This window comes from Vanessa atalanta, chromosome 14 (genome assembly GCF_905147765.1).
Source record: "Vanessa atalanta chromosome 14, ilVanAtal1.2, whole genome shotgun sequence".
NCBI classification, from domain to species: domain Eukaryota; kingdom Metazoa; phylum Arthropoda; class Insecta; order Lepidoptera; family Nymphalidae; genus Vanessa; species Vanessa atalanta.
This window is the reverse complement of record NC_061884.1, coordinates 2,007,779-2,035,055: the sequence shown is the minus strand read 5'-3', so window position 1 is coordinate 2,035,055 and position 27,277 is coordinate 2,007,779. Positions and strand designations below refer to the sequence as shown.

Below are 27,277 nucleotides of genomic sequence, written 5' to 3'. Positions count from 1 at the left end.
ATGATGTTTTCCTTAACCTTTTAAGATGTGTTGTAAACACAAATTAAGCACATAACATTTAGTGGGGCCTAAAATATTCAGTCAAGTTTACAAGGCTCTCTCTGGGCTATAACTCAAGATGGATGCAAATCTCAAATCAAATCAAATCAACTTCTACTGAATTTCTTGCCGATTCTTCTCCGAAGAATTTACATTCCAAACCAGTGGTAGTCTTACATTAAATCTCGACAATTCAAAAATACTTGTAGGAGTCTCAAACCAATTATATTCTTATTCAGATTGTTATGTAATTAATATTTAATACCAAAAATATAGATATTTTTTTGCCCATTGTATACTATACTATATCGTTCATAAGTTGACTTTTTTATATGCTATGTAATATTCCAGGTGTTTAACTATCAATTCAGTACATAGGTAAGTTTTTAGAACAAGAAACTGTTGGAATATAATAAAAGAATGAGGTTGCTATGGTTTCCCTTATGGCGCCACTGACGCGACTTCGTGACGCCAAGCTTTGTCTGGATAAATTAATCTCTATTCAGTTCGTAACGCGGTCATCCTAATATCTTTCGAAGATTAAAAAACTTGCCTTAAATAAATATCGCCTAATGAAAATTTATCTTTGTTTAGGTCATTATAATAGTCATTAATTTTCCGTTCATATAGTGACCATAATGATTATTAATTTAATTTATTGTATCAACTCATTATTGTCCCACTGCTGCGCAAAATGCTCCAACCTTGTTAAAAATTTGTTGCAAAATTTCATTGAAATTATACACTCAGGCAGGATTCCTCACGATGTTTCCCTTCAGTACCGATTAGGAGATTAATAACAATATAAATAATCTTTACTTGGTGAGAGGACTTCATGCAAGCCTGTCTGGGTAGGTACCCCCACTCATCAGATATTCGACTGCCAAACAGCAATACTTGGTATTATTGTGTTCCGATTTAAACGGTGATTAAGCCACTGTAAGTACAGGCAAAAGGGACGTTTAGCTTCCAAGGAAAGTGGTGCATTGGCAATGTCAGTAATGTATATTGCTGACAGCGCCAATGTCTATTGGCGGTGACAGCAATTACCACTTACCATCAAGTGGCTCATTTGCCAATTCGCCTAACTATATAACAAAAAACGACATAAAAACCCATATAAAAATCTTTGGCTATTTTTATGATTTGAAAAGAAACTATATAAAAATCTTTGTCATGGTATTGTACTATACTAATTATTGGTTACTGATAATATTAACGTAACTTGTTTTCCAAAACTATATAAATAAAAATAAAACACGATCGGTAAACCAGATGGTGTAATTTAATCTTTTGAATTGCCATTGATAGGAATAAAACATTCGATAATATCATTTTAACGTCCATTGCTTTTCAACTACATTAACTAACATTTATATAACGAACAATAGGAGCATTAAATTAACGCTGAAATAACTACATAAAACAATCGGGTCGGAAGTTTAGTGTTTATGAAGACTCTGTCAATAACGTTTGTATTTACTATGCTCTTCCATTAAATAACAAATACTAATTCACAAAAAGAGCTCGCATAGAAATATGTTCGATATTTAAATAATACAATAAATAATAATAATATGCTAAATAACACAACTTTTAACAATGTCGCTGAAGAAGAAGCAAAACCATTCGAAATCGAGGAAGTTTTCGCAATATCCTGGCTGATTGGAATCGGCGTTTCTGTCATCGGACTCCTGATACAGTTAATCCTTTTTGGATTGATTCCAAATTCTCGAAAGTTCGACGAAATAATTCTATGCCAGATGACAATAGCGAGGACTTTTTACACGCTGTTCGAGTATTATGTGATGTTTTACGTTCAATTCGACAATTTCATTGTGAAGTTTTGTGTATACGTTTTATACATTCACTGTGACATGGTTTTACTTTGTTTTATGTTTATTTTTAGTAAAAATCTTTATAATAAGGTCGTCGTAGTCTTTCCGCTACAGTCTTACAATTTGATTGTAACGACTGTTGTTACGTGGACCGCGCCGCTTCCTATCTCATTTCTATGCCCTTTCTTAATAGAAATTAATAGTAATTACTTTGAAATTTTCTATAATATTTATGCTCATATCAAGTTTTTTATATGTATTTTAAATGTTTTAGTCTTCGTTGAGATAATACGTGTTGCGTTTAGTAGAGGTGCCAGCAACAATACTAGGAATTTCAGAGACATTTTAAAGACATCGTTGATAGCTTTTATCTTAGTATCAGTGACGAGTTCGCAGGTTCTTGTCACGGATATAATTTCATACTATTTTAAACACATACGAAGTCATTTGCTCGTTTTGATATTTTGCACTGTTAATTCCTATCAAGTCGTGGCTTTGACTGGGATATTATTTGTTTTAGTGAGAAGCAAGATGAATGACTCAATGATTAGAATAATATCAATCAAATTGGAAGAGCTTATGATATCTTTTACGTAAAGTTCTCACTCGGACTTTGCGAGATTTCAAATACACATAGGTATTATAAATAAATATAATACATACTATTATGCATGTTAGTATTATTATGTTATTAATATCCTTTATCATAATTACACAAATAAAAAAAATGCCCAGTTGTTTTATTATAATTTTAAAATATTATAAAAATCATTTTAAAAAAAAAACTACGTACTAAGATACAACAACAAGGGTATCTGATATACAGAGGACACACGGAGACTGAAACAATAATTACATACTAAATTTAAAGATATCAAAATATGGATAAATATTAAAATTATGTTGATTTGTACGTAAAAAGGGCATAGGGCTTTTAAGTGGTCATTAAAATAACACTACTATACTTATTCGGGTGATACTTAAGTATTGTGTTACACGGAAAAAATTATTGTTTCATCTTAATTTGTATAGTAATAATATACTCAAATATATATCTCTTCCTTTTCCTCACAGGCGTTCTTTCATTTCTGAAGATCATAGTCCTTGTTATGTTGTCTCATACGAATCAGCTGCTTGGGTTACCTAAGGATATTATTATTTAATTATAAGTATGTATAACAAAAGGTCTAATATTAAAGACAATAAATGTTTATCGTAATTGTCTAACAAAAAATACTGAAAATGAAATAATACATATGAAATATATTATGTTAGTCGGAAGTAATCAGAACCAACGTTTAATAAATGACGCAGCATAGTTCTCTGGCAAGGACAGACGTCCGACGAGTAGGAAGCGTCGCCAGTATGAGTAGTACGCTACTGAGCGTCGATGAAAACGCTTATCTTTTTATAGCTCAAAAAAGTTCTAAATTCAAACAGTTTTTTTTAAATCACCAGTGCGTATTATAACATTCTTGTATATCGGATTTGAAAGTGGAATTATTTAATCAGAGTAACATTTCGCGCTCATTCGGATTTTAAATCAACAGATTAATAAACGTGTGTAAACAATTAAACTTCGTCTTTATAATCGTATTTTTTTCGTCTATTGTGCTGTGGCCAGTGAGATCGAAATAGAATCAAGTGCATCGCTTACATAATTAGTGTTTGTAAATAGTGCGCAAGTAAATTGAAACACCGGAGATTCGAAAATATACCACCGGAGCCATGACTCTTCTGTTTTTGAGTTTTCATTTAAATTTTCAACAATAAATTATTTTTCTTTAGATTTTTTTTCTGATAATGGCAAGTCTGTGTTTACGGTCTGTGTGTGGGTAGCTTATTCGCTTTAAGAAGATATAGGAAAAAAAGGTATTATACTAAGGTAATTCTAAAGCTGTTCAATTATGATTACTGAACTTTTATAATTATTTTCATAACATACCTATATATTTGTATATACACGGTATACAGCTGTTATAATTGCGTATTTTTTGATACATTTTTTTATTTGATTACTAAGTAAAGTTGAAGTAAAATAGCGTGCGCGCTTTAAATAAACTTTTTTTATGACGAGTTGTGCGGGTTGTGCGAGAATTTAAGACTGGTACCTACATATAATTTTGGTATATATTTTTTTAGTTTATGTCAAAGGTATTATTCCTTTGTGCCATTATATTAGGTAATAAAGAGATAAACATTTTTATTTTTAAATTACAAATCACGTTATTCGATTTAACAAAATAATTATATCATTCGAGTATATTTTTATTATTATAAGACGATACATTCGCTTAATACAGAGTATTAATTAAAAACAATTTTCTTATCAAGATTATAGCCACTGCAGACAATTGGACTCTACGATGGAATCTCGGGTACAATATCCAACCAATTCTCGTTCGTAATATTTATAAGCGGCTATAATATGATTTACGTAACGTAAATTACCTAAAAAATACAATTTTAATCGAAATTATTCCTTATTATTTGTTATAATACAACCTCCCACTGCTGGACTAAGATTCTTATTTTAAACCAAAGGTTTTGAGGTTATTACGTTACTCCAATACAGGTAGTTTATCCGAGCGCGATATAAACACAAATAATATCATAAAAGGTAGTGCTTGCCCGGGTTTAGATTTGCAATGATCGGCTAAGATCTAACGTCGTCAAAACACTTAGCCATCTCGGCACTAATTTAAGTGAGATTTCCTAATGAGATATGTTGTTGAACTGCCTCGTTGGTCTAGTGGATAGCAAAGGCAGATGACCGTTCCCGTTGTCTTGAGTCTAACCCCCAGTTTGGGCCGAGAAAAAGTTATTGGGTATTCGTAAAATCGACATCTCGGTAACATGTCTCGGTGAGCGCGTAAAGCCGTTTGATCTGTGCTTGAACTCTTTTCGGTCGTCGGATTTGCCGACCCATCGAATTATGATCGGGAATAGAGAATGCACCTGTGTTTGTGCACACACTTGTGCATTACTATATCTTTTATATTTGGCTGGTTTCCCTTGAAATTGACTGAGCTGGCCGAAATCGATCTGGACGACATCTTTATCATGTTTTAGGATTTAAGTTTCCTTTTGTATACATTTCTGTTTTTTTTTTCTTGAATAAATAAATATAAATTGACAGTATGAATACTGAGTTTATATTACATGATCGTGTGTAACTATCATGAAAGTTGAAACATTTGTTTACGGTGATCCATTTTGTTATTTGCATGACCTTAAATCGATTATACTTTACCTTGAAGTAGCTGTTCTTGCTTTCTTTGTATCGAACGTATGGTCATTATAGCTAAAACGTAAGCAAATTTTATATTTTACTTTTCGGAGTTAAGGGCTGAGGTATTCACTATCTGGTAGGTAATCATTTTATCAATGAATGAAGTGCGCGTAACTCAACATTCTTTCCGAGGTAACATTTTAACAATTATATACTTATGTAAAAACTTTGCACACTATTTCCAGAAAGTATTTAAATATTTTAAATAAATTCATTAGGTCAACGGTAGACCGCGATACGAAAGTCGCGGATACGCTCCCGACCTCTCAGCTATTGTGGATTTTTAAAAAAAATAAATTTATTTATTTAATTTACAAGACGCATAAAACGAAAATAATACTATATAAGTTTGATTTTCATTTACATAAAATATTTCAAACATAAAATAGACATAACAGCCTAACTCGTCTTGGTTGGTGGCGCAAATTAATGTTTCTTAAAGCGCCAATCTCTATGGACGAGAGAGATGCGATTTTTCCATACAATCACATACAATTATAAAAAATATTTATAATAATGAAAAAAATGTGTTATTGGTATCCCTATTTACGCTAAACAAGTCTCAGCGAGGAGAATTTAGTAAAGCTTCAAGACTTTCGTCTTATCTTTTCGCGCTCGTTCTACGCATGACACATATAAAGTTTGATATCGTACGTACAAAATATACTTTGGAATAACGTAATATTAACTAATAAATTGTAATGTCCTCCTCTAAAATATGCCGCGTTCAAGCAATCAATTGCGCAGGCAATAAGTAAGTTTTAGTGCACAGATGTTTGAGCAAACACAGGTGAACTCTCTTCGCACATTCAACGAGAGAGCTGACCTATCGGATTTCATAATCCAATTAAACATAAGTCCCGCATAATATTAGTAAGTACAGAACTTGGATATTTAGGCTACGATTCCACCGAAATGCACTCGATATTTTGATTTTTTTTTGCGTAATAACATTTTACTTTGTGACAGGCCTTTATCCAGACCTGCTTGGGTACCACGGGCTCATTAGATATTCCTTCCGCCAAATAACAACTGAGTACTGTTGTGTTCCGGTTGAATGAGCCAATGTAACAACAGGCATCAGGGACATAACAACTTAGTTCCTATAGATCATGGTGCACTGGCAATGTAAACAATGGTTACTATTTCTTACAGCGTCAATGTTAATGCGCGGTGATGACAAATATACATGAGTTAGCCAATTTGCGGCCGTCCGCAAACCTATAACATTCACAATTTAAATGCACAATAATGTGACACTGGCAACTTCCTAGCTCCAATCTGCTACTGAGAATTTCTACACCGAAAAACCCAATCGTTTTCTATGGCCCCACTTGGGATTTATAAACTATCTACTGGACCAACTAGGTAATTTATTTCCTTAATGTACAAACAAATAAACGACAAAAACTTTCTCCTGTGTTATATCCGAATGATGACGTTGTGCTTACATTCCACCAGACGTACTAAAATGCCGCCATTTCGTCGACTGAAATAGTTTGTCCTATATTGAAGTATTACGTCATGGTCACTGTTTTAACACGCCGTATCTGGAATATGGTAGTATATATGAGATATAAATAAATATTCACGCTACACACTCAATATATCGTAACTCTCCCATAAATATATCAAATGCTTATCAAACATACAAAGTAGTAAAGTAACAGATTGTAAATGGTCCAATACTGAGCTTAAGCCTCTATAATAAACTTGCGATGCTGTTGGATGGACATACGAATACATCTGGCAGATTTTCATTCGCCAGAATGTGTTTCTTCACCACTGAGCGTGAGATCAATTGTGAACACTATTTCAAGCTCATGAAATTCAATTTTGCTTGATAGAGTTGTGCCCATAATCTTCGCTTAAGATTTCTATAGGGCTCTCAATTCAACTATTGAATAAAGTTAACATAATATAATATCAGTACGATTATAATTGTAACAATATGATTGTAACAATAACTTTTCCAAATCTACAAACTTACCACTTATGAGAACCAAGATCTCCTCACACTCAGAATATGAGAAATTCAGGTTTCCTAACACTTCCATAGAAACAATTGTAGCGCACTTGTAAGCTAGGTATTTTCTAAGATTTGAATTCCTAATTAACGCTTTCGATTCACCTATTTCACTGGGTCAGTTTGGGAACAGCGAATGTCACCCTAATATATTTAAAGTAAAAAAAGTAAAAAGTAATTTGTTTAAAGTAAAAAATTAACTTAGCATAATTATTGAACATGTCTATGTGCCGTATATATACTATGGGACCTTGACGTGTCCAACGAACCGTGCTACGGGTATATAACTCATTTTATTACTTTGTTGATTAATAGTAACAAAATAATACGTAATTTTAGTTAAAAATAACAGTCTTACATAATTTCTCGAGTATTTATTAGTGCACATTGTATAGTAAGATCGTTCAATAGAAACTTTGACAGGACAAATGGTTTTATTTCCCTTTGTACGTAAGTTAAATCTAGCCTATCACTAATATAAATACTTATGTCCAGGGGCTTAGTCGTGATGTCTTAACAAAGTTATCAAAGATCTAACGATTTAAGAACTCATGTCATATAATTGTATTTATAGAAAGTATAGTAACAACCTAAGACTTTATACGAAGGTTAGTAGGTTATTAAACCACACTGTTAAATTGTTTTTTATGGCAATAGTTGGCGGACGAGGATATGGACCACCTGATGGTAAGTGGTCATCACCGCCCATAGACAAAGGCGCTGTAAGATATTTTAACCATTCCTTACATCACCTATGCGTCACCAACCTTGGGAACTAAGGTGTATGCCCCTTGTGCCTGTGATTACACTGGCTCACTCACCCTTCTAACCGGAACACACCAATACAGAATACTGTATTTTGGCTGTAGAATATCTGATGAGTGGTTGTAACCTACCCAGACGGGCTTGCACAATGCTCTACCATCGAGTAAAATTGCGAATTGGTAAATTATAATGTGGAAGATTTCCATCTGCATGCATTCTTCACGATGTATTCCCTCCATCCCCAGCACTGTATAAATTATAAACTCACAATTAAGCAGACGGCTCGAATCCATGATCTTCGATTAAGAATCGGGTGACTGACTAAAATACCATATCAGCTTCTTACTTTTCTTTGATACCAAGGACTTTGAGGAATACCTACATCAGGTGATGAGAACGGTATCGTATTATATACTCTTGTTAAGTCTGTAATACTTAAGGAATAAATAGGAAACTTGTGTTTTCAGGGCCACAATGGCGTTGCCGATGTTGCGACAGTGCTGCGGCTGCGTTTCATTAGAAAAAGGATGTTTCTTACTCGGGATTTTATCCACAGTAAGTTGTTTTAATATTAAAAAGACAACTTTAAAAATTAGACCTAAGTCAGTTGGTCCGAAAAAAAAAGTCGAATTAAAATCATTACATCCAAACAAACGGTTAATTAAATTTCAATTCACAAGCAACAACGAATAAGTTATTTTAAAAAATTGGATATTGTTGCTATGCGATATTTGATAAGATAAAGGACAAATAGATAAATTACAATATCAATAGATTGATACACAAATACAAATAAAAATATGTAATAAGTATATGAAGAGTTAATAATTATTTTTACACAAATCAAGACAAGCAAAAGGTATCGTACTTACCTTTTGATGAACAATGATGATAACTGATCACGCTCATCTTAACATACAGTAACAGAAACATTAATCACTTCATATATAAAGTCTTTTACGCCTCCATAGGAACTAAGATGTAATTTCCCTTGTGTCTGCAATCGGTACTTAAACCGAACCTTTAAACCAGAATATAAAATTCGGGTTTGGTGATTGTATAATCAATGATGAATGGTGACTCCTCTAACTGGTTCGCCCTATCATTTTACCGTCCCCTTAAAACACTGAGTCGAGATGGCCCAGTGGTTAGAACGCGTGCATCTTAACCGATGATTTCGGGTTCGAACCCAGGCAGGCACCACTGAAATTTCATGTGCTTAATTTGTGTTTATAATTCATCTCGTGCTCGGCGGTGAAGGAAAACATCGTGAGGAAACCTGCATGTGTCTAATTTCAACGAAATTCTGCCACATGTGTATTCCGCCAACCCGCATTGGAGCAGCGTGGTGGAATATGCTCCAAACCTTCTCCTCAAAGGAGAGGAGGCCTTTATCCCAGCAGTGGGACATTTACGGGCTGCTAATGCTTAAAACACTACATTTTCAATTAAAATTTTATAACAAAATTAACAATTTTCAGTTATCCTGCATAGCAGCTATTATAGCTGGTTCTTGGAGTCTCCCACGACACAGGGAGAGGGAGCAGGAAGACAATCTAATATCGATGACGTTGGTCATGTTTTCGACTCTGTCAGCTATCAGTAACGTCGTGGTGTTAGTGGGTGTGGGAATGGTGAGTATAATTGTAAACACATCATAACACACACGTAAAAAGGCAAAGAAATAATTTTGTCGCTATCAAGGTTTTTTTATTAATCTCTCACGTAGAGATGACATAACATCAAAATAGCGAGCTTCGTTGAGTGGAGACGCTACATTCGATGTGTTCAAGGAGTACGGAGTATAATCTGTACAATAATTACATTTGCGTAATATTATAACCATTAAAAAAAGTTATAATGTGCAATGTTTAGGAAATATATATTTTAAATATTCGTATTTAAATTGTATAATTACTTTTCTAATATCATTCACTTGCTATTAGGTCATTTATTTTGAGCTAAACCTTAACATTTGCAGAGCGCGAGCTGCGTAGAAAGGATATGCCAAAATTATGAGAAAATGTAAATTTAATTTAGTAAAAATGAAAACGAGAGCGTAAAATATAAATTACAATACGAAAAATTCATATCGGTGACAGTTAACAGATTGAAAAATAAGTGGCAGCCATTGTTCTGAAATATTGATTGCTACTTTTATTTACACAGTTTGTTCTACGTCAGAGGCTCATTTACAAAAAAACAAATTGTTGTCTATGTTAAACTTTTAAAAACAGACATTATTACTACATAGTACTGTACGAAAAATCCGTCTGCCTGACTCTCTGGACGCGATAAACTCAAAAACTGATTCTGATTGATTCGGTTTTCACCAATGTGCAGAATGATTTATTTTACGAGGGAGGTTAAGGCGTTTAATTATTATTGAAATATGATACGATGACTGTTGAATCTATGCCGGAAAATTCATGTTGACTGTGAGCCTAATTGGCGTGCGCCGCGTATATCAATATTATACATTATACAATGTTTAGCGTTAACGTTTTAAATATATTATCAAATTTAATGTAACATTTATTACAATTATTAATATGGATCTAATTCTTGTACTTAACGTTTGATTTTTTTATAAAGTACGTTATTAAAATAAATATAGAACTATTCATTAATTTGAAAATATAACTTCTAAAACCACTTTATGTTCGAATTTCGTGCTACCTAAACGTAACGTAGGAATTCAACTTTTCTGACCCTAAATTCTGTCAAGAGCCAATATCTTTTCTTTATAGCGTGCGTGCAGTTCCTACGACGTTTTCTATTTCTTATTTTATAATCAGGTTAAAAGAGAGCAAAACACCCTTACATTACAGAGACGACCAGGCTGCCTGCAGCTCTCATTGCTGTTCAACTCCGTCTTCATTCTATGCATCTTCCTCGTGGCGGTGGTCACTTGCCTGTTCAGTCCCGAACTCGCACCATTTTTGGTTGAGCCCGGGAACATCGCTTTAATCGTGATCATGATCATTGCTGGTGCTGGTATGTACTGCACTTTTGTTAAGACCTATAATTGAAGCATCTATTTATCAATATTAAACAAAAAAATGTTGTTTTGAATATGACCACAGAATAAAAATAGTTTGCCAGAAGAATAACAGTTTATGCTAAGTTAAAATAAAAAAGAAAACTAAGTTTAAATTAAAAAGAAAAACTGAGTTTATTATTACGAGCGGTGTATTAAGTATTTCATCAGTGTTCTACTGAACCTCCAACTATAATTTTATATGATAATTAATAGATCAATCGGAAAAAAGGTTTTTTTCTTAATTTTCAGCAGCTTTACATAGATTAAAAAAAAACACTCTTAAAAAAAGAACATTTAATTTTACTTATGTCTAAAACAACATTTTGAATAAAGTATTTTATTTATAAAATTTGTGACCCAAGCGCTATCGCTAATGCTAAAACATTTTTATATTCTTTGAACTATTATTGAATTTGATACTTAAGATCAAGAAATGATCTTTGCTAGTGTCGTTAAACCGTTAATAATAATACAGAACGATGTCATTAATTTGAAATAGTTTTGTTGTAATTTCATAGATGGCGCTTTATCATTTCGTCACTATTCTGCATCGCGTTGGCGAGATTATCTCGCGTAGAATGACGTCCCTCAGTTGTGTTAGGGTGGGTATCGCTTCTCGGCCTTTTGGCTAAGATCAAAGTGTAGTATCTGTTCTTTTCAGCTTAATATCTGAAAGTTCCCGCACTGCGGGACCAGTATATTAAACTGATTTATGAAAATCGACGGGATGTTCGGGGCTCGCTCCACTCCCGTCACAGGTCGGCATGGCATTGCAGTGCCGTCGGGAACGGCCCACATTAAACTAATATAAACCTATAAGTATAACCAGTTCACGGAACTCCCCATCCAAGCCGGTATACCCCTGGCAAAGCTGCCTGTCGCTTGTCTGCTACAGCGAGATATACGGATGAAATTACAGTTGCGGACGGTGCAATTAGCACTGTTCGCTAGTGCTGGGTCATTTCAGATTTTACGTAAAACGAAACGAACCGGTTTTTTACATTTACAAAACAGTTCTTCGAACTGGTTATAAAAAAAACCGGTTTGTTTTCATAGGTTCGATTTACGATACTTTACTGAAATAATGTATATTCAACACTGGAGTCATATTATATAATTTTGAAAATAGACTTCGACTTTAATTTATTTGGATTAATTCTACGTCACGCACTTATTTGCATTTAAAAAAACAGAAAGTTAAGAAATATTTTTAAATTATTTGTAATTTCAAATTACGGCTGAGGATTACCCGATTATAAGCAGTTAATACTAAATCTGTAATAAAAAAATAATAAGCGTATAAGGAGCCTACGAAAACTTTTTTTTTTGTTTCGTAATTTTTTAATTCTTTTACAATCAAATTTGAATTTGTATTTCTGTTGGAATAAGATTCAAATCCAAAGTAGTTCTTTATAACTGGTTTAATATTCATACAATAATAGTCCTTACGGCGAACAAAATAAAGTGCTTAGTCAGTTACGCGTGATCGGAACCGGTTCGCGCAGCGGTACCAAGAAAAAGGTTTTTCGATGTAGTCTATTCTTCTACAACCAAATTTGTATTGTATTTCTATAGAAATAAGATTCATTGTAGCATATTCGTTACTTCAAATCCAAAGTAGTTCTTTATAACTGGTTTAATATTCATACAATAATAGTCCTTACGGCGATCAAAATAAAGTGCTTAGTCAGTTACGCGTGATCGGAACCGGTTCGCGCAGCGGTACCAAGAAACAGGTTTTTCGATTTAGTCTTTTCTTCTACAACCAAATTTGTATTGTATTTCTATAGAAATAAGATCCATTGTAGCATATTCGTTACTTCAAATCCAAAGTAGTTCTTTATAACTGGTTTAATATTCATACAATAATAGTCCTTACGGTTATCAAAATAGAGTGCTTAGTCAGTTACACGTGAAAGGAACCGGTTCGCGAAGCAGTACCAAAACGACGGCCGCCGGTGCCGAGTGTCGTCTCGTTCGTTTTAAATCCAGAAACAGTTCGTTCGTTCTTTTTAAAGTAACTAGTTCTTAAAACCGTTTCTGAAAAAAACTCCCAGCACTACTGTTCGCCGACGACGCTGCTTTTGTAACTACAGTTGGAATATCGCGGTGTAAGAGTCAGATCGACGTATCTACATTTTCTCAATTTTACAGGAAATCAAAAATACTGTGAAAATTCCGCTATTTACACTTTACCAGCTTTTTAATACAGATAAAATACTAGTATGGGAAAAACACATTTTTTCTATGTATAGCCATACTATTAGAGCTTTAAAAAAAATAGTAATTATTTCTTTATATATGTTTACATAGACTCAATATATATATATTTAAAATTCGGTTGACATACGTTATTGTGGCCCTTAATTATTTTCAAACTTATGTTGTTATCAAACTTAAATACGTTATTTGTGAAGTTAAGTTATATTATGTCTATGTCATTGTAGTGATAAAATGAGTAATTAAATAGGCAATTAATCAATAATATTTATTTACTACTGAAATAAAATAGTACAATTTAAATAATAAAACCTGTAATCAGCATATCAGAGTTTAGTAAAATATTAATTATCTTCATCATCTGTTGTTGGAGTTCCAACTGAAAACCCTTTATAAAAATCATGGTATTGCGTTGGAATAATGCCTTGTCTGCATAAGTCTTGTAAATCGTCATACTTTTCACTAGAAATGGGTAAGGGTTTGTCATATGCATTTTTCAACACGATTTGTTCCACAGGTAGTCTTTTGCCTCTTCTGATAATTTTAATCATTTTAAAATCATCATCCTCCAGATCATATTTAAAATATATATGTTTATTGTCTTCTTTACGATATTGCAGCCATCTTATTTTTAACCAGTTGACAGCATTGCCATCACTGTCCACTTTAGCATTCTTAACTAATATAGTTTTTAGGTATTTAATGTCTACGAAGTCTTCTGTTCCCATTTCATGGACGTCATATGGATTTTTTCGAGAAGCTTTTCTTATAATTGTATAAAATCCAGATGGATGAAATAAAGGTATATTCTTCTTAGCCAGTTCAATAGTTGCATGGATGTTATCTGCTTCCATTTGACTGTGCCCAGGTTCAAAATACTTTTGGTTAATCTCTGGTATATTGAAAGCTTCAACGCAGTACAGTAGCAGTGCTGATATATATACATTACGACATTGGCTCGCACATGTATCTGACATAAATACAATTGGTTTACCATCAGCTTTGGTTTTCAGATATTTCAACAAACATGACCCGATTTCAACAGCCCCTTTTTTTCCAATACCTTCGTGCCAGCAATAACAGAAAACGTTACGCTTTTCTGTGTCAAAATCCAGCATAGTAAAGTTGTAAATTGCAATTCGCCGTTTGTAATAAATTAGCTTAGATGATGATGAAGGGCAATTACAAATGGCTTCCAAGTCATATTCAACGAAATGTATATCACCAGATTGTGCTAATATTTTTGCTTCATCACGATGTCGGCGTGCAGTAACTTTTCTTTTTATATGTTTTTCATATTCTTCTTTCTGCTTCTCTTTTTCTTCTGCGTTTGAATGTTGGAAAGTAAAACATTTATCACACAAATCTTTTCGTTGTCTATAGAAACCAATATTAAATTCTTTATTCAAAACCATACGGTAATAAGCTATGTCAACAGGTTCTCTTTGCTCTTCACAACATTTACTTATATAAAGCTCGTACATCTTGACTACATTCAAATCTTGGTCTATGAACTCTTTTTTTGTATCTTTTCGGGAATAGTGTGCTGGCATTCGGGGAAATGATTTAATATGATCTCGTATGAACTGCCTGGTATCTTCAGACTTTTTATTATGAGGCACGTGTTTTCCCCGTCTATCAGCGTCAACAACATTAGTTTCAGTCAATTTTTTGAAACAAAATCTCACAAATGTTTCTGAGACACTCAATGTTGCTAAAAAGAATTTTTGACATACCTTTTCCTTTTCTGTGGCTCCACTTTTTTTTAGAAAATATTTATTTGTCATTTTCCTTTTACTATCTAAATTAGCAGTTCGTTTTGTTTGTGTAGGTATTCGATTAACTAAGCCTACAATATATTGCCTCTTCTGATTTATATTATCAATGTTCCAAAAAGATGAAAAGATTTCCAGCCGCTCTTCTTCACTAAATCTGGTCGTACATTTTTCTCGACACGTCCCCATACACTTCGATTCACCCAATAATTTTCCTGGTTTTAATACACCTTTACTGGAGAGGTAAGGTTCACCTTTTTGTCTTCTGTTTTTTCTCAAATTCTTCTTCCATTCCTCGGGCTCCGCTTGACCTCGGCGCTGGCGTTTCCGATTTTGAAGACCAGGTATGACAGACTGAACCCCAGCAATATCGGTAGTATTCGTTTCTATGTTTGTATCAAGAGTATTACTAGAATGAGGAATGTTTTGGGTCATAATGTCATTTATTTGAACATTATTTCTTGTTTCTGAAATTGAAAAGTCACTTGATGACAATATACATTCATCTGGCGCAGGCTCGCCACCATTGCTCGAATGTGATAAATACAAATCATCATTTAAATCAATAAGTGACACATTTTCCAATGTCAATAATTTTGTGGGTGACGGTCCAAGCTCGTCAAAAACAGAGAGAGAATCATTTTCTAATGTTGTCGTTAATCTACTAAAGGATGGTTGAGGACAAGGGCTTAAACAATTGTTGATTTCTTCAACGGCAGCATTGCAAATGGTTTCGATTGAATGAGTTGGTTCCTGAGACAAAACGATACAAAAATATTTAACTTTAAAAAAAATAATATCATTGCTGTAGGTATAGGTACTTAATATTGATTCTAATGAGTAAAATGGTTTGATTATATAATATTAATAAATTTAAATCGTAAATTACATACATTTTATAATAAAAATAATACAATATTATTATTAGTATTATTCGGTTTCAAACTCTTTTACACTAACCTTACGTACTTAGGAATCGAACCCTTACAACAGCACGCTTAATGCAAATTAATAAAAGTCAACACTAAAATATAGGTATAATATAGATAGATAACTCACCTGTTCAAAAATCTGATGGAATTCGTCGCGAACCTGAGATGGTTCTCTTCGTTTCAACGATTCTAAAATCTTCCAGTTTCTATTGTTTTTCTTCATTTTATTGAATCACAGTATTATTGTTACTTAAAATCACTATTACGAAGTAACAGCAAAAAAAGTAGTGTCCTAACTTCAAATCAGGGGGCTCCCCGCACTGCGTGTTTCTACTCGTTGAGACCTTACATCAACTTTTAAATGCCAAATTAACGTAAGTTTATATTTTGTCAATGGACTATAATACTAATCGAACAAAATAGTACTGCCACAAAAACGTAAATCGTAATACATCGTTTTGGCCATTGATTGTATTATTTATCTAACAAAAATGTTTGTGCCAATACAACGTAAATACACAAATGTTACTCTGGTTCTTTAAAATAAGCATCATTACAAAATTTTGTAATGACCAAAACAACGTATAAGCTTTTACGTTCTTATGGTTCGTATAATATTGCCAAACGAACTATATTCTAATCATAAAAACATTGTTTTTAGAAATACGTTCCTATAGCTCTAAAGAGGTAAGAAGATAATTAGAACTATTTAAACGGTATTCATAATACGTTTTTCTGGTTCCATTGAAAATTATTCTGAAGCTATTTAGTTTTTTTGGAATTTGATAAATATTGACTTTACCGTTACCTCGTTTTGGCAATTCATTAAGGACTATATTGTGAACCGTTTTATGAAATAAAACTTTTTTTGATTTTTTTGTAGATACGTTCATCTGGTTCTTATGCCGCGATATATACTACACTTTGTAGAGTCAAAGTCAAAGTCAAAAATATTTATTCAGTATAGAAGTGTTTACACTTGCTTATTAATTGTCAAAAATCTACGACCGGTTCGGAATTTAGCACCTCGGACCTGAGAAGAACCGGCGAAAGAAACTCAGCGGGATATATATATATTTTTTTTAACCATTTTCCATGTACAATTTTAGTTATTTGAAACAGCCTGGAGGCGATCATTTCCTTCCCAAGGTGTGCAGTCAACTAAAAAATCATTAGTATTGTAATATCATTTAGCACACAAACGCTCTTTAATGACTCTTTTGAATTTTATAATTGAATAATTTTGAACGTTTTCTGGGATCCTGTTGTAAAAACGTATACATTGCCCCAAAAAAGAGTTACTAACCCTTTGTAATCGGGTACTTGGAGTAACAAGTTTATTCTTGTTCCTAGTGTTAATAGAATGTACGTCACAATTTCTTGGAAAAACATTTATGTTTTTGCGTACATACATAACATTATCAAAAACAAATGAGAAGCGACAGTCATATTTTAATTTCTTTAAATTTACCTCTTAACGAATCTTTTGGGCCCAGGTTATAAATTGCACGAATAGCCCTCTTCCGCAGTACAAAAATAGTATTAATGTCAGCTGCATTACCCCAGAGTAGGATGCCATACGACATTATACTATGGAAATAACTGAAGTACACAAGGCGAGCCGTATCCACATCAGTCAAAAGTGAAATTTTTTTTACCGCATAGGCTGCAGAGCTGAGTCTATTCGCCAATTTATTTATATGGGGGCCCCATTGGAGCTTAGAGTCTATTGTCATACCAAGGAACTCTGTTGATTCTAAAACATCTAATGCTTCCCCGTTTAAACGTATACTCGTTTTGACACATCTTACATTGGGAGTAGTGAATTTAATACATTTAGTCTTTTTACAATTTAACATTAAATTATTAACACTAAACCAATTTACTATTTCAGAGAGAGTATTGTTCACATCGTCATATATTGAAAGACGTCTTTTTATTTTAAAAATTAAAGAAGTATCATCAGCAAACAATACTATCTCGAGTTTATCACCTAGGAGATGTGGCAGGTCATTTATATAAACAAGGAAGAGAAATGGTCCAAGAATTGATCCTCGAGGGACCCCCACAGTAACGGGAGACCCGGGAGATCTCTTTCCATTTACATCAACCCTCTGAATGCGATTGCTCAGATACGAAATCAGAAGACTGAGTGCAGTGTCCCTAATTCCATAATGACGTAGCTTCCTGGTAAAAGTTAAAAGTTAAGAGTCTTCGCAACGTTAACCTTAAGCCTCCAGCGCTCCAGCCAAGGGGGAAGTGCGTCCTGTGCTCGCTGCGTGTGTGGCATTCATGGATGCACAGTCAAAATCTGTTATAACGACATTGAAGGGATTACTCATATTTAGTCGTAAAAACCGATAGTCGTAACAACCGGTGATGCTTATTTTTTTATGAAGTGGTATTATTTAACGTGTAGGTCATAGGTATTAATAGGCAAAATATATAGAAATGTATGAAATTAAATTATATTTCGTTTATTTCAATCAAAACGTTTATTAAAATTAATATCGCTCTCTAACTTTGAAATAATACGCGACTTTTCTTCGATATTAATCTTCTTTCTTTTTGCTCCCGACATGTTGACAGCTTCACAAATAAATTAACTCAACACTGTGTTTTGGTGCGTCTTGTGTACAAATGCGTGTGTTTTGTTTCTAAGAATTACAAAAGACCCTAAACCTTTAATTTGTGCCTAAACTCGACACGTGTTTACTGTTACGCCTTTTATGATATTAGCCATTGAGAATTCATTACACTGTGCCTATTCAAATTGTTTACAATACGGATCAGCTGGTTGTTGCTACAGATATAATTTTTCGAAAACATTAGCCAAATGTGGTCGTTTAATGCGGTATGTCGTAAAAAGCAATTTTTTTTATAAGACAGTTATATAGCATTCAGCCGGGACCTTTGATTTTGGTCATTATAACCGATATGTTGTTCTAAACGATGTCGCCTTAAACGGTTTTAACTGTAGTTACAAAAGCAGCGTCGTCGGCGAACAGTGCTAATTGCACCGTCCGCAACTGTAATTTCATCCGTATATCTCGCTGTAGCAGACAAGCGACAGGCAGCTTGCCAGGGGTACACCGGCTTGGATGGGGAGTTCCGTAAACAGGTTATAGGTTTTTATTAGTTTAATGTGGGCCGTTCCCGGCGGCACTGCAATGCCGGGCCGACCCGTGACGGGAGTGGAGCGAGCCCCGAACATCCCGTCGATTTTCAAAAATCAGTTTAATATACTGGTCCCGCAGTGCGGGAACTTTCAGATATTAAGCTGAAAAGAACAGATACTACACTTTGATCTTAGCCAAAAGGCCGAGAAGCGATACCCACCCTAACACAACTGAGGGACGTCATTCTACGCGAGATAATCTCGCCAACGCGATGCAGAATAGTGACGAAATGATAAAGCGCCATCTATGAAATTACAACAAAACTATTTCAAATTAATGACATCGTTCTGTATTATTATTAACGGTTTAACGACACTAGCAAAGATCATTTCTTGATCTTAAGTATCAAATTCAATAATAGTTCAAAGAATATAAAAATGTTTTAGCATTAGCGATAGCGCTTGGGTCACAAATTTTATAAAGAAAATAAATAAAATACATTACTTTGTATGTTAACATTGCTAATAACGTTTAATCTAGTGTTGCATATCGATAGTCCACTATCGATAGACTATCGATAGACTATCGATAGTTAAGGTATAAGCGATACTATCAATAGACTATCGATAGTATTGTCACGTGTCAATACTATCGATACCTAGTATCGATACTATCGATAGTTTTGCAAAAACCATGACTTTTAACCTAAACTATCGATAGTATCGATAGTTTTGTGCTATCGATAGCCAGTAATTTCCGATAGTATTGCTTTCTCAAGATAAGTAATTTAGTAGGCCAACTATAGTGTATATTTAAATAAATGAAATTAAATTTACCACAACATTTGTTTTTAGAATAAATACATTTTGTGCGGAATAAGGAATAATGAAAAATTTTAATGTGAAAAATGTTGTCAACATTTTTTGTGTTTGATTTATGAATAAACATTATAAATAATCATAACATTAAAAAAACTTTTATTAGGCCGGTGGCATTACAATGAAACTTTTTTGTAGTAATCTTGAGTCTAGCGATTAAAATACATTACGAATACATTACTTACATTAAAAAACCAATTCTATCAAAAAATCGCTGGCTATCGATAGTCCAAAACTATCGATACTATCTATAGTAGCAATAGTATTGCTACTAACAATAGTATTGCTTAGCGATACTATCGATAGTATCGATAGTATTGCCACTATCGATAGTATTGCTAACGGAGAGCTATCGATACTATCGATAGTATCGATAGTATTGATCAAAACGATACTATCGATAGTACTATCGATATCCTGAATAGTTTTCGAGGTCAACTATCGATAGTCAAACTATCGATAGTTTTGCAACGCTGGTTTAATCATTAGCAGCCCGTATATGTCCCACTGCTGGGATAAAGGCCTCCTCTCCCTTTGAGGAGAAGGTTTGGGGCATATTCCACCACGCTGCTCCAATGCGGGTTGGCGGAATACACATGTGGCAGAATTTCAAATCAGAATTTAATCATTGAAGCTATTTTAATAAATGTGGTGTCAAATGTATCTATATCTCTCACTAGATGGCGTCCTTTCAGTATTAACATACGAACCCTTTTTGTCCAAAGCTGCCATTAGATGGCGTTTATATAAAAACAGAGAAACCTGCATCGCGCTGGCGAGATTTACACGCAATGCGTTATATAGTTCTCATGTGTAAAGTTTAGGTACTCTGGTTTCCCTTCAAAACGTATAAATCTTTCGCCTTTTACTAAAGATTTCCGTGGAGGGGAACACTCAAATGAGTCTTAACTTATTTTTGAAGCCTCACTCTAGGGTGAGGTTAATAAATGAATTACCATTGAAGAACTGTCGATTGTTTGACTCTCGATAATTGCCCTCGTAAACTATTCAGGATCAGCGTTGCAGAACTATCGATAGCTTGACTATCGATAGTTGACCTCGAAAACTATTCAGAATATCGATAGTATCGATAGCTCTCCGTGAGCGATACTATCGATAGTATCGCTAGCTCTCTGTAAGCAATACTATCGGTAGTAGCGATACTATTGCTACTATCGATAGTATCGATAGTTTTGGACTATCGATAGTTTAGGTTAAAAGTAATACTATCTATAATCTATAGTACTGCTCATGGGGAGCTATCGATACTATCGATAGTATTGACACGTGAAAATACTATTGATACTTTTTATTTTATGTCAAAAGATGACAAACGAGCAGGAGGCTCACCTGATGGAAAGTGACTACCACCGTCCATGGACATCTGCAACACCGGGGGGCTTGCAAGTGCATTGCCGGCCTTTCAAGAAAGAGTACGCTCTTTTCTTGAAGGTTCCCAAGTCGTATCGGTTCGGAAAAACCGCCGACGAAAGCTGGTTCCGCAGGGTGGTTGTGCGAGGCAGAAAATGTCTTAAAAATCGCGCTGTTGTGGATTTTCGGACATCTAGTTGATGCGGGTGATATTTGGAATTTTGACGAGATGTCCGAAGGTGAAATTCAGCAGCCGGGATTAATCCGAACAATTCCTCGGAACATTCCCCGTGATAAATTCTGTAGAAGATGCAGAGCGATTCAACATCTCTACGCAAAGCCAAAGGATCTAGCAGATCGTCGATAATTCGAGCCGCTCTACGTTGGATACGGTCAAATGGAAGGAGCTGGTACTGGGGAGCACCCGCCCAGAGGTGAGAACAGTATTCCATGTGAGGCCGAATTTGCGCCTTGTATAGACTTAGACGATGGGCCGACGTGAAATACTGTCTTGCTTTGCTGAGCACACCGAGCTTTTTTGATGCCAATTTGGCTTTGCCTTCCAATTGACCGCGGAACTGAACAAGGCTCGAAACATCGACGCCAAGTATTCCGACACTAGCTGTGGCGGCTAACGGAATGTTCTCGAATCGTTGAGATACGACAAATGGTGTTTTTTTAGCAGTTAACGCGCAAACTTGCGTCTTTTTGGGGTTGAAATGGACTAGGTTTAGCCGACCCCAGTTCGAGACTTTGTTTAACGAAAACTCGATTTCAGACACAACTTTGTTACGGATTTTTTCGTCGTTTTCCCGAGAAATATTAGCACGGCCGGTGTATGAGGTGTAACACTTTAACTATCGATAGTCTATCGATAGTGGACTATCGATATGCAACACTAGAATGAATAGAAATAGATCTGTCTTGCATAATTATCGATAGTTTGACTAATGACTATTGTTAGTTGACCTCGAAAACTATTCAAGATATGGAGTATCGTTTTGATCAAAAAAAAATAACCGATCTATAAAAAATATAATTTTTATTAATTTCATTACCATACCTTTTGAGTAAACCTTATAGGCTTGTTTGTATTATTCAGCAGTCAGCTTTATTTAAGCTGACTGATTTATTGACTGAGTGAAATCTAATTAGGGTCCTCCATAAATATTAAGATCAATTAACTGTATTATCTATTTCAGCGTACTCTGTATACTATCTCACGGTCGTGAACAGCGTGTACAGGAAGATGAAAATGAGTTACAGCGAAACAGCGCTGCCGATGTAAAGATTTGCGCTGGAAGCGCTTGAAGACTGCAAGTATCGTGATTTGTGATTGAATACGCTTTCTCTTTAATTTTACGCGTCGATTTTTATAGTCACTTTGTATATTTTTACATGTATGAATAAAGAAATTTAGTTGTTTTATTTTTTTTAATTACTTATTTATATATTTGTTGATATATTATTACACATGCTACTAAGTCTCTAGTCTTAGTTGTGCCCTAATGGTCTTTATAAACATTTATTACTGAGATTCGACGCCAGATAATCTGAGAGATGCTGAGAGCATTTGGCATAAAAGAGCTTACTCATTGTGATATTTATTTTTTATGGCATTGGTTGGCGGACGAGCATATGGGCCACCTGATGGTATGTGGTCACCACCGCCCATAGACAAAGGCGCTGCAAGAAATATTAACCATTACATCACCTATGCGCCACCAACCTTGGGAACTAATATGTTATGTCCCTTGTGCCTGCGATTACACTGGCTCACTCACCCTTCTAACCGGAACGCAAAAATACAGAGTACTGTTATTTGGCGGTAGAATATATGATGAGTGGGTGGTACCTACCTTGCACAAAGCCCTACCACCAATTGATATTTGGATATATCATATAATCAGAGATTAACGAGACACTACACTACTTTTAGTTGTATTGCAGTTTTTCATCTAGGTATAATATAGTTTCGATGGTGACTTAAAAAATAATTAATATTAAATACTAATAAATATTTTATAAAACTAGTTTTTAAATAGATACAAAATGTCGGGGCTGTGCTGTTCACCGTTGATGCATTGTTTCGTCTCGAGCCTATCACGGGTCCAATAAATTGTGTTATTTTAAAATTTTATCTTTTTAATAAAGAATATTTTGAAATAAGCAAACTAACAAACATTGCTAGTAAAATAAAATATTGTAAATAGTTAATTGGTTGAGCCGCATGGAGGCATCAGGTCGCCATTATCGACTGGCATTGTATAAAGTATAAAACATATCTTTTAAGCTGCCAACTATGGGAATTTAGATGTTATTTCTCTTGTTATTGCAATTATATTGGCTGAATCACCCTTCAAATAGGAAATTACTGGTAATGCCATTAAATTTTTTCAGGACACAAACATTGATTGAACTTTTGGAATACGTTTACTTTATTAATAATATTTTGTTTTGTTGTGCCTGTTTATTTTTGCCTTGTCCCTTTTTAAACCATTATCAAAAAAATAATTAAAAAAATGACACGTATTTAATCATAAGGTACTAAGTAATTAAAAAACAATAATTTTTATATTTTTTAATATTTAATTTCCAATGCGTTTAACAAAGCGACATACAACGTTCGGAAACATCAAAATTTCTATAAAATCAATACAAATTGTAAATAATTATGACGACATTTAAAGCGTTTACAATTGATCTTTAGTTGTGCAAACATTACATACCGTTTATTCTAAAGGTCTGTGCGCACAATTAATACGATGTCATAAAATATGTGGTCCTGTTATACAACAATGGCGATGACAAGCTCTATTCGATGTATGACTATAAAATTTATTATATTTGAAAACGATAGTGTGCGCATGTCTTAAATCTTAATACATACAGTCATACAAGTTTTTGTCGATGTATATGTAAAGGGACGGTTGATGTATGGATAAATATATATTTTATGCGAACAGACCATATTATATTTTATACATAAAACACGTCTAAGATTTATTTAAATACAAATATATTGTATAGAAATTGAGTAGATTCATTATAAAGGGATAGGATAAAGTATCTATAAACATCGAAGGTACTAGATATGTAATATGATTCACAAGTACTTGATATAATCTCTATAGAAAGAACGACCTACCTAATTACTATTCGCCTAATTAAACATTATTGATCGACAATACGACTATGTTTTTCAATTCGATTCGATTTTATTCGATTAACTGCTCAATTGAAATCGATTTGAATCGTCCGAACTAAATTTCACAAATGGAGCTATAGAAAATCGATAAAATAAAAGTATTCTTCTTTTAAATTCGTTGATTCAATTTCGTTTCCATTTTCAAATCGTTTGTACGCGCTTTTTAAACGAATAAAATCGAACATTATTACGACTATACATTACGCCTTTTAAAAAATTTGACATTCGATAACATATAGCTTCCTGTTTGGCAAATGGTAATTAGGTATTTAAACATTGGTATAACTAGAATCCCTTATCAATAACTCCTTCTCCTCCTTCTAAACGTGGCAAAAAACTTACACCGATGTACTAAACAGTTAGTTTTAGTTCTTACCATTCGATACATGTATAATTTATATTACTACTTTAAAAACAAATGCCTAACAAATTTCTACTTATATATTTGATACAAACAGTTCTATCAATAAAAATATAATTATATCCAAGTTATTATACATTCTAGTTACACCAGTGTCAAGTATGTATATTTATTTAGAGAAGTGAATGGAACGAATATAAAATATTAACTATGTCATAATAATTGGTAAAAAATATCATAAAATTGGTTACATTTACTGTATATTGAACACGTACGTTAACGCAGAGAAAAAGTTTTGCTTTAAGGACTTATGAAGTACATTATTGACTTGCAATTTGTGCGCAATTTTTCTGTTTGTAAAGTTTTAAATTGTTCCCAATTCTATTCTGAACCAACTTCGACACATAAAATAATCAGCCTAATCGTAACTGAGGACCAGTTCTGATTATTTACATCGGTTACGATGCGATTCCGATTCTATTTCTATCCGAGTTGGTCCGAACCACTTACATTTCGATTGCGAAGTGTCAATTTATTAATAGAATTGGGGCCCTAGTTTCAAATTTCACGAATAGCATAATATATCGATACGTTATTTTTTTGAATGTTCTTAATTTGAAAAATATTCTTTTTTAAATAAATGCGTGTTCGCCATTAAAAATTACCGATGTACAAAATAGTATATTCATGTTAACTTACTTATAAAGTTATCTATTAGAAAATTTAAATATTTGACAATAATTTATGTCTAAATTGTTTCTATTATTAAATTAACCCATGTAAAATTTATATGGGTAATATTTTAGTAAAAAGTATTTTAAAATATATATCTTTACACAATAAATATTGTTTAAGCTCAGTGTGTCAGATTATCATACAATAATTATGTTAATATTATCTGAATAAATAAATAATATATTTACTTTATTATTAGTTTGAACAGATTTTGCGTAAATAGACATGTATTTGACTATTATAAATGCATTGCGTGGTATCAAAGATTTAATAATTGAATAATTGTAGAATTGTGTGATATTTTAACGCTTAAAATATTGATACTCTTTTGACTTCTCGCAGTCAAATGACAATGTCAAATATAATAAAAAGTGTTAAAATTCTAAATATCTTTTAAATAATATATAAAACATTTCGTAATCCCGCAAATGTTATCGTTCTTCAATATTAATTGGCAATTCGTACTTACGTATCAGTAGGGTTATTCTATAAAAACTCACTTCGTGTCTTAGTCTTGCGCGTGAAATGTTACCGACTTACGCTGATTTTATTATAACAGACATTACATTACACTATCGTATTGATGAGTTTCATCTCTGTTCATACAGAATAACTCTACTGAGTACTAACTACATTTATGTATGTCATTTCTATTGTATTATAATCGTTTTATTCCATTCACTTCTCAGTAAAAGGACAGGAACAGACAAGACTATGAGCTAATTAAAGCGAAGGACGTTTTATTGTCGTAATTCATATAATTGGTGCCTACACAGTTACACTGAACCATCTATTAATATATTATTATTAATTCTATGTATTCACTTTCTACAATAACTAGATAATTTTGGGCCGTTAATAATAGATATGTAATAAAATATCGGACCCAATCCAACTAATATGAAATAACGTTAATACAAATACATTTTTAAAATGGCAACTTCGAAATATTTTATTTTCGAACTCGAAATTACAAATAACCGTCTAACATTTTAAAAAAAGGAACATATTAAATCTTGACTGCTGTAAATAAATTTTTAAATTCATTTAATGAAACAATGTCCTGAAAATACCCAAAATTACTCATCACATACTAGATGCATCCTTCAGATATGGTACATATTTGGTTAGCTTAATTCTATATGCGTGCTTTGTTAGAATTGTGGGTGAACAGCAATGATGGATTTACCAGCAGGCTGAATAAGCTTGAGTCTATGGCAAATTTGAGCGGCGGAATTTTATTTTTAAATTATATTTGTACTAAACATGAACGCGGGAACATAAAAAGATCTTTAGACTGTATTCTAATTTCTTGTAGAAAGATCAAGTCACGATGACTTACCAATTATTTTTCCTTCATCTTTTATTATACTTGCGAAATAAATTAATTATTTCCGTGTTATTTAAATTATATTAAAAAAATGAAAGTTGGCACACACGCACTGTCAATTTTAAGTAGGCGCGGCAAAAAGTCAATAGCCTGTACTTGAAAATGTGTAAATCCATCACTGGTGACTTTTAATTGTAGCCCCTTCTGAAATATAATTCATGACACGCATCTAGAAATAAAAATATCTTAACAGAATCTGTATCTATAATCAAAAGTAATTTTAGCCAGGGCATAACCTTCGTCGAATCGACTACGCTTTATATTTTGTGCACGAGGTCATATCTG

General features: G+C 33.4%; 1 protein-coding gene and 3 non-coding genes across 6 annotated transcripts; 3 read left to right on the top strand and 1 right to left on the bottom strand.

The window, feature by feature from the left end:
* On the top strand, positions 1-22,726 carry LOC125068786. 3 transcript variants are annotated; one of them, XM_047678097.1, is made up of 5 exons: positions 1-5; positions 8,428-8,515; positions 9,442-9,594; positions 10,792-10,957; positions 22,501-22,726. In XM_047678097.1, exons 1-5 carry the CDS (start codon positions 1-3, stop codon positions 22,584-22,586), a joined length of 498 nt encoding a protein of 165 aa, XP_047534053.1. In that variant the 3' UTR covers positions 22,587-22,726. The 3 variants fall into 3 exon arrangements, with proteins under 3 accessions (XP_047534053.1, XP_047534055.1, XP_047534054.1); XM_047678099.1 differs by lacking the exon at positions 1-5 and adding an exon at positions 2,057-2,079; XM_047678098.1 differs by lacking the exon at positions 1-5 and adding an exon at positions 3,257-3,762.
* LOC125069034 lies at positions 11,612-11,804 on the top strand. Its single transcript, XR_007119811.1, has one exon. It is a non-coding gene; the product is annotated as a U2 spliceosomal RNA (small nuclear RNA).
* LOC125069036 lies at positions 19,071-19,263 on the bottom strand. Its single transcript, XR_007119812.1, has one exon. It is a non-coding gene; the product is annotated as a U2 spliceosomal RNA (small nuclear RNA).
* LOC125069043 lies at positions 20,752-20,868 on the top strand. The gene has a single exon (XR_007119817.1). It is a non-coding gene; the product is annotated as a U5 spliceosomal RNA (small nuclear RNA).
* Positions 22,727-27,277: the final 4,551 nt, after the last annotated feature.